The sequence below is a fragment of the Lissotriton helveticus genome, chromosome 1_2, assembly GCF_964261635.1.
Source record: "Lissotriton helveticus chromosome 1_2, aLisHel1.1, whole genome shotgun sequence".
Taxonomy (NCBI): domain Eukaryota; kingdom Metazoa; phylum Chordata; class Amphibia; order Caudata; family Salamandridae; genus Lissotriton; species Lissotriton helveticus.
Window position 1 is genome coordinate 232,485,820 of NC_136058.1, and position 14,723 is coordinate 232,500,542.

At 44.6% G+C, this 14,723-nt stretch overlaps 1 protein-coding gene across 1 annotated transcript in view; it reads right to left on the reverse strand.

Moving 5' to 3' along the window:
- The window catches only part of LOC144800020 (cytochrome P450 4B1-like), a 334,102-nt gene that overhangs the window by 71,793 nt on the left and 247,586 nt on the right, over positions 1 to 14,723 (reverse strand). Inside the window, exons 7-8 of the mRNA XM_078671648.1 lie at positions 10,765 to 10,871; positions 8,978 to 9,168 (exon numbers count right to left, since the gene is read on the reverse strand). Coding sequence (XP_078527774.1) covers positions 8,978 to 9,168; positions 10,765 to 10,871 — 298 coding nt within the window. The remainder of the gene's footprint in view (positions 1 to 8,977; positions 9,169 to 10,764; positions 10,872 to 14,723) is intronic.

Here is a 14,723-nt window from a genome sequence, read left to right on the forward strand (position 1 = left end):
TAGAGTTGAGAGTAGAGCTGTGTAGTGAGAGATCCTGAGAAGAAGACACCTTGAGGTAGATTTGGGTGTCATCAGCATAGAGATGGTAGAGGATTCCAGATTTGCTTAGGAGGCTCGCTAATGGTTCCAGATAGAGAATAAACAGAGTGGGAGCAAGGATAGAACATTGAGGGACGCCTTGACCAACCACCAGTGGAGATGAGAGACTGTTCGTAATCTTGATCATTTGGGATCTGTCCGAGAGGAATGAGGCAAACCATTTGAGTACTGTGCCTTCCATGCCCATTCTCTGTTGAAGAGTGTTAAGGAGGGTGTTGTGATTAACAGTGTCGAAGGCTGCATAGAGGTCAAGAAGAATCAGAAGGCACGATTCCCCCGAATCGAGAATATGCAGCGCATCATAGATCACTCGCAGCAGGGATGTTTCAGTGCTGCAATTTTGAATAAAGCCAGACTGTAGCATGTTGAGGAGATTATTGTCCATAATGGATTGAGAACGTTGTTTTGCATTGCATTTTTCTGTGATCTTCGAAAGAAAAGGGAGATTGGTGATGGGGCGGAAGTTTTTGAGGTCGTTTGCATCTGCAGAGGGTTTTATTTTTAGAAGGGGGTAACCTTTCCTGTTTTGAGGACAACTGTGAGGGATCCTTGATTGAGGAAGAGATTGACTAGCCTGGTCCAGTAGGAGAGAGTGTTGGTATAGAAATTAATGGCAATGCCACTGGGTATGGGGTCAGAAGAATGGTTGGAGGGTTTGGTTTCAAGAATGTATTTGAGGAGATCATCTTCCGAGATGGTGGCAAAGTTCTGCCAAGTGACTAAGGATTTTTGCTCCTCTATGGGGATGGGGTGGTTGACCTGTTCCACCAGAGATTTAATCTTTTGATCAAAAAATATAGCTGAGCACAGAGTGAAGGGTGGCTCAATGGTAAGGGAGAGAGTGGCCTAGGCGAAGGAGGCCAGGAGGAAGGAGCGGACCGGGGGGAGTGTTGCAGTGCGAGGGTCGAAGGTGGGGGAGGAAGTGAAGTAGGCGAAGGTTGACAGAGGACTGGGGATAGAGATGTGATGCAGGGGTCTGAGGGGGGAAAGATGGTGATAGAAAGGAGTGATGGAGTTACAGTGATATTATTACTGGTGTTGAGCAGAGGTGAAGAATAGAGATCATGAGTTTGAGCTTAAAACATTTATAGAGCGCACGTTCACCTGGCGGTTTCATGGCGCTGAAGTGAATAGGACCCAGAGACAAGAAATCAGGCAAAACAGAACAATTATTGTGGAAAGGCTTGTGCAAAAACAAAAGTTTTTAACACCTTACGGAAACAAGAATATTGAGAAGAAGATCTGAGGTGAACGGGAAGAGAGTTCCAGAAGATGGGGGCAAGTGTGGAAAATTTCGTGCCCCCCCACTTTTTGCGTCTGAAGCGGGCGACTGTCAGCAGATGTTGGGAGGAAGAGCGCAGCTCCCTGACCGGGGCATAGGCTTTGATTTCCGATGAAATGAAAGCAGGGCCTACCTCAGCCCTTGCCTGAAAAGTAATGCAGCCCATCTTGAACTGAGCTCGTTCTCGGATAGGAAGCGAGTGCAAGGACTTAAGGAGAGGGGTGACGTGGTGGGACTTGGCCAAATTATAAACCAGGCGAGCGGCCTGGTTTTGGACCAACTGTAGTCGCCTCAGACTGTAAGCAGGCATGCCACAGTATAATGCATTACCATAATCAAGGCGAGATATTACCATCGCCAGGACTATGAGTTTTAATGCAGAAAATGAAAAGAAACAGGAAACTTTGCGAATGGTGCGCAGTGAGAGACAGGAGGAGGACACCACTAGGCTGACCTGGGAGTACAAAGTGAGTTGGTCGTTCAACTTAATCCCAAGGGTTTTCACAGAAGAGGATGGAGAAGGGGAGGGACCCAGGGAGGGAGGCCAGAAAAGAGAGGTCCAGGGACTGGAGCAACCACCTGTCAGAAGCAGCTCAGTCTTGTCTGGGTTTAACTTCAGGTGGTTGTAGTTCATCCAGTCCTGGATTAAGATCATAACAGTCTGGAACTTAAGCATAGAGTCAGAGGATGAGGACAAATTAAAAATAAGCTGAAGGTCATCCGCATAATTGTAGACAGAGACCTAGATTTGCTGAAGGGCAACAATAAGAGGGGAGATGTACAAGTTGAATAAGAGAGGGGAGAGGGAAGAGCCCTGAGGAACCCCGCATTGTACCTTCCGGAGGTCTGCCGAGAAGTCGCCCAGGCGCACAGCCTGGGTGCGGTCCCTCAGGAAGGAGGACAGCCAGACCAAGGCCGAACCTACAACCCCCGCCGCCCTGACACGGGAGAGTAAGATGGAATAGTCAACCGTGTCGAAGGCGGCGGAAAGGTCAAGGAGAACCAGGGCCTGGGGATGGTTAGTGTCCATACCCTCCCTGAGGTTGTCAAGGACCGATAACACCACGGACTCCGTAGAGTGTGCGGGGCGAAAACCAGCCTGGCGGGGGGCTAACACCCCGTTCTCCTCCACAAAGGTACTAAGCGCTCTAGTTACATGGCGCTCCAGTACCTTCCCTAGAAAAGGCAGAAAAGAAATGGGGCGATAGTTGGCAGGAGCGGAGGGATCCGCTCCAGGTTTTTTGAGGATGGGGACAATGATGGCCGATTTAAGAGATTGAGTAATGGTGCCCTGAGCTAGTGAACTGTTAGGAAAATTTAGAGGGGGCTGCACACAGACTGAGTAAATGTGCTTGAGAATGTGGGCAGGGCAGATGTCTAACGGGGAGCCTGATTTAACCGTGGGAAGGAGGGAGAGAAAAGACTATTCGGTCAAGAGGGGGAATGAATCAAGACGTGCCCCGACTGACGGACACTGGGGATCAACAAAGGAGAGAGGAGGGGAAGGGATATTGGCTTTGATGTTGGTAATTTTGTCCAGAAAATAAGTATTGAGGGAGTCATATAGGTCCTGGGAAGGGGAAGGTTTGAGAGTAACTCTGTCAGAAAAGGCGAGATTATGTACAATGGAGAAAATTTCTCTAGGTTGGTTTTCGGCTGCCATGATTTTAGAGGAGAAATAAACGGTCTTTGCAGCCAAAATAGATTTTTTATACTGGGTAAGAAGGATGACATATTGGGTTTTAAGGTAAGGGCAGTAGTCTCGCCTCCACGCCCGCTCCGCCTGGTGCAAGGTAAGTTTGATGGCCTTCAATTCCTCATTGAACCAACGGTTTGCGTCGTTCGCACGCCTGGAAGACACCCGCCTGAGGGGAGCGACCGAGTCGCAGCCTCTTCGGAGCCAGGAGTTAATGGAATCAGCTTGTGCGGAGGACGACAGACCGTGGAGGTTGGGACTAGATGCAGAAAGTGTGGCGGACAGAGAAGCCACATCCACCCGGTTCCAAGAGCGCGCCCAGATGTTTTTAGGAAGGGTGGGCTTGGTGACTGGACTAAGATAAAGGGAGAAAGAAATCAAGAAGTGGTCGGACCAAGTGCAGGGGGAAATGGACAAGGAAGCTACTGGACAATTAAGGGACCAGACCTGGTCAAGGGTGTGGCCCTGAATGTGAGTGGGGGAGTGAACGTGGGAGTCAAAGTTGAGGGAGCGGAGAGTATCCGAGAATTCTTTAGAAGTCGAGCATTCTGCGGGGTCTGAAGGCCAAAAATTAAAATCTCCCAGTACCAAGATAGACGAGTTGTTAACCGCTAGAGTGGCTAGCAATTCTTGGAATTCAGGGAGAAAGTGTTGGGGAGGTTGAGGGCGTCGGTACATAAGCAAGCAGGTGAGCGGGACTTTAAAAGACAGTGAGCGGACAACTAAAAAATCTGACGATCCTATTGTATGTATTGTATTTGTTATTTGTATCGCGCAACTGTCACCCTACGGGTATCCTGGTGCCCAAACAGGAAGTAGTCAGATGGATCAACAATACACTGGCTGTCATAACATGTAAAACAGCCGCCAGTTCTATTAAATGGTGTCAAGGGGATTAAACTTTGGCAAACAGCCATGTTTTCAGACTCTTTCTAAATCCAAGCAAGGTGTCAATTTGCCTGATGTTCTGATCCTATGTAAGAGAAAGTCAGAGGTTGGAAGGAAAATTCTGTACGGGCAATCAAGGCAACGCCACCACCGGACTTGCCGGAGGGACGATCGACGCGCAGAGCATAATATGAGACAGGAAGGGCAGCCAGAAGGGACGGGAGGGAGCTATCAGAAAACCAGGTCTCCGTAAGAAATAGGAGATCCGGCTTGTGCGAGTCCAATAATACGAAAAGTTCGTGACAGTGCTTTACTGCTCACCTGGTATTGAGATAGTAAATAGAAAGGGCAGCCGGCAAGGGGGAGACAGGGACATCGCAAGACAGACCAGGAGAGAGAGAAGGGAGGGGGGGAAGAAGCGGGTGATGGGAGGGAGGACAAGACGCTGTCAGTCCCAGTCTATCAATGTGCGAAATCGTGCGGTCGGCCAGAGGCCCCGGGCCTTGAAGGTTACAGAGCTGTGTAGAGGAATATTGTACAATCTGGGCATGGTGGAGTGCCCCTAGGCCCGACCGGCCGCGGACGGGCGCAGACGGGCTTGCCTTTTGCGCGCCTTCATCATGCTGGCGGCGTGCCCGCTGCGCGCGTCCGCTGCGCGTTCGAAAATTGCACATATTTATGTTTTGGGAGGGGCGTGGCCTCCCGACAGTGGGCGTGGCCTTGCTGGCTTGCGAGGCAAATGGCGGCAATGATAATTTTGCAACCCACAGCAGCGTTCTCACGAGCTGCGCGGGGATGTCCAGGTGGTCTCCGAGGGAGGGAGTGCCCAGGGAGCGGTGAGTGACAAGTAAAAACAATTTATACACAAGTAAAGTTTTTTTAAAAATGTGAGTGCTATCTCCCGGCTTCCGCCTCAGGAGTCCAATTCTCTATTGCGCACTAGTAATTTCAGCGCGTCTTATGTAGCGAGGGGGAAGGGGGCGTGGCCTCCCGACAGTGGGCATGGCCTTGCTGTCTTGCGAGGCAAATGGCGGCAATGATAATTTTGCAACCCGCAGCAGCGTTCTCACGAGCTGCGCGGGGATGTCCAGGTGGTCTCCAAGGGAGGGAGTGCCCAGGGAGCGGTGAGTGACAAGTAAAAACAATTTATACACAAGTAAAGTTTTTTTTTAAAATGCGAGTGCTATCTCTCGGCTTCCGTCTCAGGAGTCCAATTCTTTAATGCGCACTAGTAAATTCAGCGCGTCTTATGTAGCGAGGGGGAAGGGGGCGTGGCCTCCCGACAGTGGGCGTGGCCTTGCTGGCTTGCGAGGCAAATGGCGGCAATGATTATTTTGCAACCCGCGGCAGCGTTCTCACGAGCTGCGTGGGGAAATCCAGGTGGTCTCAGGTGGAGTGCCCAGGGAGCGGTGAGTGACAAGTAAAAACAATTTATACACAAGTAAAGTTTTGTAAAAAATGCGAGTGCTATCTCCCGGCTTCCGCCTCAGGAGTCCAATTCTCTAAAGAATCATACATAGGAGGAGAAAATTGAGAAGTAGAATGGATGGCGGGAGGAGGGGGAGAAGTGGGGTTATGGGAAGGCCATGGATATGGTGTGATGAGAGGAGAAGGGGCTGTACAGGTAGGGGAGGGAGGGAGGTCAAAGGAAGGCCACAGGAATGGGGAGAAGATATAGGATGCAGGCTAGGTACCATGGGTAATGAAATTTGAATTTAGTGGTAAAGGTACCAGGCAGAGTGAGGGGGGTTGAGCAAATTGAAAGTTGTGGAAGGAGTGAAGGACTCTGCGGTCAAAGGGAGGGAAGAGTGAGGAATTACCAAGAGGGGAAAAAGGGTTGTGAAGCATAGGGGGGAGGTGTAAGAACAGAAGTGAAGGTACGAGGAAAGGGGAAGAGCGTAAAGGGGTGAGGAGAAGAGGGGAGGGAGGTGGGAGGTTAAGGCGAGTTGATCGGTAGTTCAGATTGTAAGAAAGGTGGATTAAATAGGGGTAAATGGGTAGGAATAAGGGAGTTGGGGGTGGGAGAAGGCAGTGATTAATGGGGAGATGCAGGATGTAGAGGTGAAGTGGGGTGTAAGGCAGAGGAGGTAAGAGGGAGGTCCAGTTGGGAAGGGGGCAGAATGGCAGGGGTGGGAACGAGAGAAGGGGGGATAAGGAGTCGACCTGTGACTCCCAGGAGAGCGGTCTGAAGGAATGTGTGAGGGTCAAGGGGGGAGAAAAGAAGAAAGTAGACAAGCTAGCAGAAGAAGAAGAAGAATCTAGAGAGATAGTAGTCGTAGGAGTGGGGACGAAGGGAGTGGAAGATGTGGTCGAAGAGAGAGAGTGATAGGAGTCAGAAGCTTGGATCATGACAGTGCCATTGTTATAAAGTGTAATGGTGAGAAAGCCATTAAAGCAAGCGGAGGGAGAAATTTTTAACCGCTTCCCCTGCGGGAAAGAAGAGGAGGAGGAGACGTTGAAGGAATTGAAGAAGTTGGAGGACCATAAAGGGATGTCGTTAGTGAAGAAAATGAAGTCATTTTTGATCTTCCCTAGGCGCCCATTATGGAATTGAGGGAACCAGGAAATTGTTCAATGATGTTATGCTTGAACCGTTTAGCTGCTTCTTTGGAGTCTAGCTAGCCTGGCTGATGAAGGGCGAAACCCCAAAACCAGTCCTAGGATACTTGTTTCCAGTCCAGGGAGGACCTGGCTTGGCGGTTCGGGCTGGACTGTACAGGGTCGCAACTGATGGATGTTTGTCAGTAAAAGATCGCGGTACTTTACAACGCTGCCATTACAACGCAAGTCGTTACAACGACTTGCGTTGTAGGGCGCAGATTGTGGAATATTATAACTTTATATTCCAACACCAGTCCACGTAACAGTAGGGAAGGTGTTGGAATATAAAATTACAATATTCCCTAACCAACAGCGCCGCCAGCGCAAGTCGTAGTAACGACTTGCATTGTAATGGCAGCGTTGTTAAGGTAGTGTGGTGGAAACACCGCGTTGTAAACGATGTTTCCCCAACTGATTGCATATAGCTGGGTCTAAACTGGAATGGCATGTGGAGCACAATAACGATTGATTTGGTCCCAGGTGGGGTGAATGCATGACATTGTTCAGAATTCTGTCCATCAATTGTTCTTTTTGAATTTCCATTTTCTGAGAGCAATTCCAGATATGCCGTGCATATTTTTACTAATGGGGTATTTTTGAGACACTCAATAAGAGATATAAAGAAAAATACATTCTTAGTGGAGTTGCAGAGGTATTGGTATGAGTACATAAGAAAGCTTAATGGTAATATAAAACAAAGTGAGAACAGGAAGATTACGGACTCAAAGCTTTTAAGAATCAACTCATTTGATTCATCAACTGCATATAGAACTGAGTTTATTCTGTTGTTAGCGTCTATGCTCAAAATGGTGCTCCTTCGAACACTTTGACAAATGTCGGACACAGCAATATAATCAGGAGTAGTATGAGTGGGGAAATTATGAAGGTAATAGGGAAAATGTGTGGATTTTATAAGTGGAAAAACTGCTTTCGAACAATATTTTCAATTACTAACATAAAACTTCAGAACATGGAGTTAACATTGCCTCAGGAAAGGGCCAAACAGTATTGTAATCTCTGGTGTTTCTGCTGGGGAACTCAGAAGGAAGCAGAGTATGTGAAAGAAATAAAATATACAACTTTGTGTCACCAAATTGAATGTTGAGATTGACAGGTCAGAAATCTTGATTACAGTTTCAAACATTTTTTCACTAACCATGCTACAAATTCCCTGCCTCAAATTCCCTTAATCCAAGAATTCAATCCATCATCTTGCCATTTTTGCATCAAATTTCCTAGTGGCAGCCTGGTCTGTTGTGATATTAGGAAACATATGCCATGTTTCACTGAATGTTGGTGGCATAGTGCGTAACATGTCAGGCAATCATGGTACATTTCCAAGATTAGTTTGTTGAGTAATCTCATGATTTACCTACAGGCCAACCTGCACCAACATAATCGTCAATATATTTTGCCATCTCAATGGATTGGAGAATGGATTGCAGAACGATCCACAGCTTCAAATATTGCCCCTTTTTGGTTTGGATTTCCATAGACAATTATTCTACCCCAACCTCCCTTTTTGTACTTTTGCTGTGTAGTTTTCTTTGAATTCACATGACTTTGCAGTGTAACCTTTTGCTTTATGATACTTTCTTCAGACACACCTATCAATAGGCCAAATTATTTTAAAGTTAATATTTCACGTCAACTATATTTTGGATGCCAAATCAAAGACAATGTATTCGCCAATGCTTTGATAACTAACCACTTCTGTTAATACTGCAATAGAACCTTAAAATAAAAGCATAATGGCATAAATGTACTTCGGGTCAATATCCCACAAGTGCAAAATCAGCCGTTACTAGTTTAAAACACTTTCGGTGAAACACTTCATGCATCTAACAATGAGGTGGTCAGCACCAAACAAGGAGCATGGGCATCACCAGACTGTTGAATATGAAATAAAAGAAGATAAATACAAAAGAAGTAGGCCTTCTTGTTTCAAACATCTAGTATTTGGAACAGCATGCCTCTAAACATCTGAACTACTCCCATCCTTCTGCAATTCAGAAGGAACCTAAAGACCCTTAATTTCAATGAACACCATCTCCCTACTAATAGACTTCTAGGTTTAACCATCCTGTTTGTAAATGATGACAATTTGTACCCTGCACTACGCCTGCTATTCAGCACTTTCCAGCTCTCCAGCAAGGTTTGCACTATTTAAATTCAGCTACATTCACACATACAAAGCTCAAACAAATAAATGGCAAATAGAAAGAAGAAAAAATAACATCCTAAGAATTAAAAGTCCTACTGTATGATTCATTGCTTTCTGGAACCATTTACACTAAGAATATATAAACATGTACATGCTATTTCACAGTTTTGGCAACTACATGTCTTGAATCTCATGGCATGAACCACATAGTACAGATTTTATGAAGGTGAAATGTGGAATATCTCACCATTGCACGACGTCTCGATCTCCCAGAACCTCTTTGATCTCTTCTCTACATTTCTCCTGGTATTCTGGGTATTTTCCCATGCAGTATAAGATCCACGAGATCCCACTAGCTGTTGTGTCGTGACCAGCAAACATGAAAGTGTCCACTTCAGCCCGAATGTCTGCATCTGATAATGGATCTCCGTTTTCATCCTAGTATTTTTGAGATCATCAGAAAACAGACCAAAGAAAAGGTACAGAATGTTGGAGTAACTTAAATAAATGTATGGTCTTAGTTAGATAAAAACAGGTAGGGCAAAAAACATGTTTTTTCTCAAGCAGCGATAGCAAATGCTTTATAAATGAATCTATATCAAATGAATAGAAGCAAAGTGTAGTATCTAAAAACATTAGATTTTTATAGAATAGATTAAAATTTAAATAGCAAACATATTGTGATGGGTTTTGGAGAGACCTTTGGTACCTTTCCTAGGTTCCAAAATGTTCACTAATCAGAAAAATAAAATTGCAGCAATCACACTTTCATGAAGGTATTTTCACTTTAAGAATCAATTAACACTTAAAGTTTGGAAAGCATTTTTCTGGCTGTTTTTTGAGTGAGAGAGGTACGTATTATAAACCATCTATGGCCATCCTATTTCGGGCCTCCATCGTTGAGAGCTAAGAAATCAATTGATCAGTCTACCATTGTGTCTATAAGAGTGTATTCCTTACATCCATAGGAGAATGCATTTATCACCAACAAATATACATATTTGGGGAAAAAATAGCATTTGTTTCAGATGATATCACTATTCAACAATACACAAAATCAGAAAAGAAAAACACCAAATCATCTAAGTCTTTTGACTAATCCATCAATTAGTCGTCTTTTGAGAATTCCAGAAGTTTATTCACAACATAAAAAGTGCAATCAATTGATGCTAAAATCAACTATCAGTTGACGTAATAAACAACATAGCAAAGTTGCTTTGTCTGCAGCCTAACTAAGGGATGTTGAAAGAATGTATGTGAGATGTGTGTGTTGTTTACAAAAAGAATTATTAAACTGACTGACAAGGATTATTGGACTTTCCTGTGGTACAAGTGAACTGTTGCCATGGGCACATTTTATACATTATTATGTTTAGCCAATTATATTGTACCAATCAGGAAGCACACAGAAGACAAGTATGAATTTCCTCAAACAAATTGCTATTTTGCACATTAAACAACTGCCTATTGTCAATAGATACAAATTAATAAAAACTGTTTCCTCAAAACAAAATGACAAAGAATTAAACACTGGCATTTAATCATCTGTCTTTGATTTTTACATTTTCCTGATTTGGGATAGACTTTTTACCCACATTATTGGGTAATGGCCCTTAGTGGTAGCTAGGGAATTTACTAAAGGATTGAATGAGCTAATTCGTACTCTGCATTCTACTAATGTAGGATTTTCAAGGTTGATGTCACAGTTTCATGCACTAAACAAAATATTTCTAGTTCGATTTCAAGTGCTTCCTTGCAAAATTTTGGTAAGTGATTTTCTAATCACTTTCTAGTAAATCACTACAGGTTCATTACTTTTGATAAGGAGCAGTACAGGGGAAAAAAATCAGCACCGATCAGTGTTACAAAAACATGACTTTAATTCATGACAGAAAAAAGAGTAACAAAATGCTATCCTCATGAGTCAGGGGAGAGGAGAAAGAGAGAAAGAATCAAAACAGCGCAATTCGTATTATGCCTTAACATGAAAGACGTGGATTCAAGCACTCTACCCTGGATTTCTCTAGACCTTACCCGAGCACACAGAAGAATATCTAAAAAGTCCAGATGTCTCTTTTGCTGTATCTTCTCAAGCTCCTTCTCATTCTTCAGGGATTCTTTTCTTAGTGCGATCACTTTATCTGGGCAAGGATAAATCAGAAGATTTATTTTGAAGAATGATATTACCAATTTGCAAACTATTCTTAGCAATTCCAAATAATGACATTGATAAAAAACAAGTTTGATTATTAAAGTACTGTTATCTCTAGAGTTTGCTTCCTACATTTGCTTTAATCTATACTGTAATGTGGCACAACAGGAAGTACGAAACTAAGAACAGACATTATAAATGTAAAAGGCTGTAGGGTACCTCACCCAATTTCCATCATAATGACCCGGCACTTTGCTTATGAGTAGAACACTGAGTTTAGTGTATACGTCACATGTTAGTTTCCCTTCAAGCGTATATGCTTCTAATTCACTTATGGACTTTACCAAAAAAACAATGTTTCTATAAAAAGTAATAGCAATGGGACAATCTTCATAGGGTAATTCACAAAGCCATATATTTAGAGGGGGCATATGTATCTAAAAAGAGTTTTGCAGTTTGCAAATTGCGATTTTTATCGATTTACAATTTGAGAATAGCAAAATGCAATGTAAGTAGAATTTGCAAAAAAATGTGCAAATCCTACATATTCCTTAATCGCGACTCGCAAATTGCAAATCGCAATTAAGGAATATCTACCCATTCATTCCTATGAGCCTAGAGGCCCAGAGGAATGAATGGGAAGACATTCGCAATTTGCAATTACCAAATATGTAATCGCAATTTGCAAATGCAAATTCAAGGGTGTAAGGGTACCAAAAGGACACCCTATAACACCCTTGACATATGCATGTGTGCACATGTTGCACACATACATGCCCATATGGCACTTTAAAAAAAGCAAAAAAAAAGTGATTTTTTTCTACAAAATCGCAAATTAACAACAACTGGTAATTTGCGATTCCTTATGGCCAAATAGCAAAGTTCTGGTGCTTCCAGAATTGCATTTAAGGAATCGCAATTTGCAACTCCTTAATTGCATTCGCAAAATGGAGAAACACGCATTTTGCGATTCTCTATTTTGCGATGGTCTTTTGCAAGGATACATCCCATAGGGCTTTTTTCCATCCGCAAACAGGCAGATTCTGACAATCGGCCCTTTTGCAAACGGGAAAAAGGCTTGATAGATATGGCCCAAAGGCTTGATACATATGGCCCGAATACACGCAAAGTATGCAATGCTTAAATTCCTTCTATGTACGTTTTAGTTTAAAACTCGTAAGCTCTGCATGAACATATCTGCAGCACGTGATAAGTATACATTTTAGAACATTCATGTATTTTTGCACGATAATCAAGTCACAAAACTGACTTTATCCCTTTTGCTCTGTGGGTGTATAAAGTAAATAATGCATACAATATGTATACCTACAATTACAAAAATTATGAAATTATTGTTTAAATCTATACCAGATTTATCTATGAAAATATTTACAAATACATGCCACCCTTTCTTATATGAACTCTTTAACTTTTAGATCGACTGATGCATATCCACCGACCTGCATCACAACCTATGACAAATGTATTTTTCATGTTTGTGTTATGAGTCAAATTATATTAGAGAAGTAATTCTCTAGTGGTTTGTAAATGCCTAACAGGGTAATACGTTGTGGTTTATAAAGAATTTGGAATTGCAGTTACTCTGGCCGCTCCTTGGACAATTCCCAGGTTACGCATACATTTTCAAAACATACTTATATATGCCTAATGCCTACATAGAGTGCATACATAACTTGTATGCCACATGGTCGAACTTACATTAAGGATATGTCCACTTTAGTGAACTATATATGATGCATGCTAGGATAGGAGAGCCAAGCATCCACTGTCCTGGGCAATGCACAACAACACAGGATCAGGTGTTCAATGAAAACAGAAAAATAAAAACTATGGGAACACGTATAGCATGGGAAATTCTTCACATCTCTATACTGACTATCCTGTATATCTATAGTTGTGTGTGTGACGTGAATGAAAAGATTTGTGATTAATGGTGTGGCTGGGAGGGTTTTCTTGTGTTGCTGATAACTGATTGTACAGTCGATTGCCGGACGAGTTGGCTCCTTTACCCGCTGGTGCTTAAATCGTCTCTCTTTGTTCGAGACAGGCCGATTTGGTACAGAAGATAGCTATGTTCGCCGGATGAGAGGGGAGCGTCGTGCTTGGCGACTGATGTTCGTCTGCCTACCTCTGCTGAGGCCCTTTCTACACTGGCTCCGGAAAGGTTTGTCATCTGAGGCCCCGGACGGACAGCCACCAACATAGTCCATGCTGAAGGCTGGTATTTGCACGGCCCACATTAGCTGAAATTTTAGACGAGCCATATTGCCTCCACGGCGGAAACGGCTCCCAGTGAAGATTACATGATCCATCGGAATAGGGGTAAGTGACGCTGCCTCGCTTTCCATCATCCCTGACTCGCTCGCATTAACCTCATACCCCCTCACTCAATAACAGTAACGGACTGAGCGCGCTCCGTAGGACGTCTCTCCTGATCCTCTAGATAGTTGGCAGTCCTGCCAAGTATCACGCATCAGGTGTGACACTCACGCATTTCAGTGCGGTGTTCCGCATCACCGCACTGAAATGCATTGTCACGCATTTTGCCACCTGCCAGCCCGTGCCAACAGCGGTGCCTGTTCAGCGGCTCTGCTGCTCCGAGAGACGTGCTGTTCAATAAATAGTTAAAGATCCTTTTGCTCTCGGCTCTGGAGTGGCTGGAGCGCTACAGTGTAACAAATCTGCCCAGCCTATAGTGCTTTCCTTAGACACACAAACACTCTCTCTCACTGCTGCCAATTATCGACAGGGTGGGGGGGTCCTGCCCTCAGCAGTCGATGCTACTGGCTGTCAGTCACTGTGGCACACCAGGGCGTCCAGTGCCGTCACGTCCAGATGAAGAGTAAGTAGGCAGAACGGCGGGGACTCAATCTGAGTCAGTTGAGTCCTCCTCGCCGGGTGCACAGTCCGTGCTGACTCTTCTTCTGCAGTGAGTAGGCAGCGCAGCAATTTAATTAACCCCCCGGCGTACCAGCGTTCATGTAACTTGCCAGCCTCTGTCACCGACAGGGACTCGGAGAGACAGAGTGACTGACCGACCAAGAGGCCAACAGGTTTTGAAAGAGTGGCCAGCAAGCTTTGCACCAGTCTCACAGCAGGCACATTAACCTGCTGAGCTGTCTTACCAAGATGTTCTGTTGCTTTGGACGCTGACGTCGTCCAAGGAAGCAGACATGTTTGTATATTTCCTTTTCCTAGCAGCCCTCACTTGTGGCAGACGCCGGGGGGTTCTTGTTTGATGCTGGCAGAGACTACTCAGTTGACAGGAGTGGAATCCGTCCGTAAATTATGAAGTTGTGGACAATATTGTGAGGCACCAGAGCTAGACCAACAATTGTGCAGGCTAGGCCTACATTAAATATTCAGCTCCCTCTACCCGATAATAACCTCGATTGCTAGTGTGTGTGGTGGTGTGTGTTGTGGTCCTGAGGCGAAAAGCCGGGACAGCGTGCAAACGACGAGAACAACTGCTCATTGACCAATTTTAAACTGCACTTTATCCTATTTTGTACACTCGGGAAAAGCCCGATTTTAAATTGCACTGCAAAAAGAAAAAGACAATCCTATTCTAGAACTCACCCTACAAGTCGGGCCACCGCTGACTCAGAACGGTTCCCGGACCCCCCGAGCGTCATCAGAGCCTCCGGCTCCCCTGCCTCTAATCTACTTCCGGACCCGCCATCTTAGGTGAGGCACCCGATCCCCTTGCCAGGCCCCGCCCACCTCGAGGCGCTTCCGCCTTAAAAGACAGCCTGAAAGCATCATCCCCACTGATTGCTAGTGTGTGTGGTGGTGTGTGTTGTGGTCCTGAGGCGAAAAG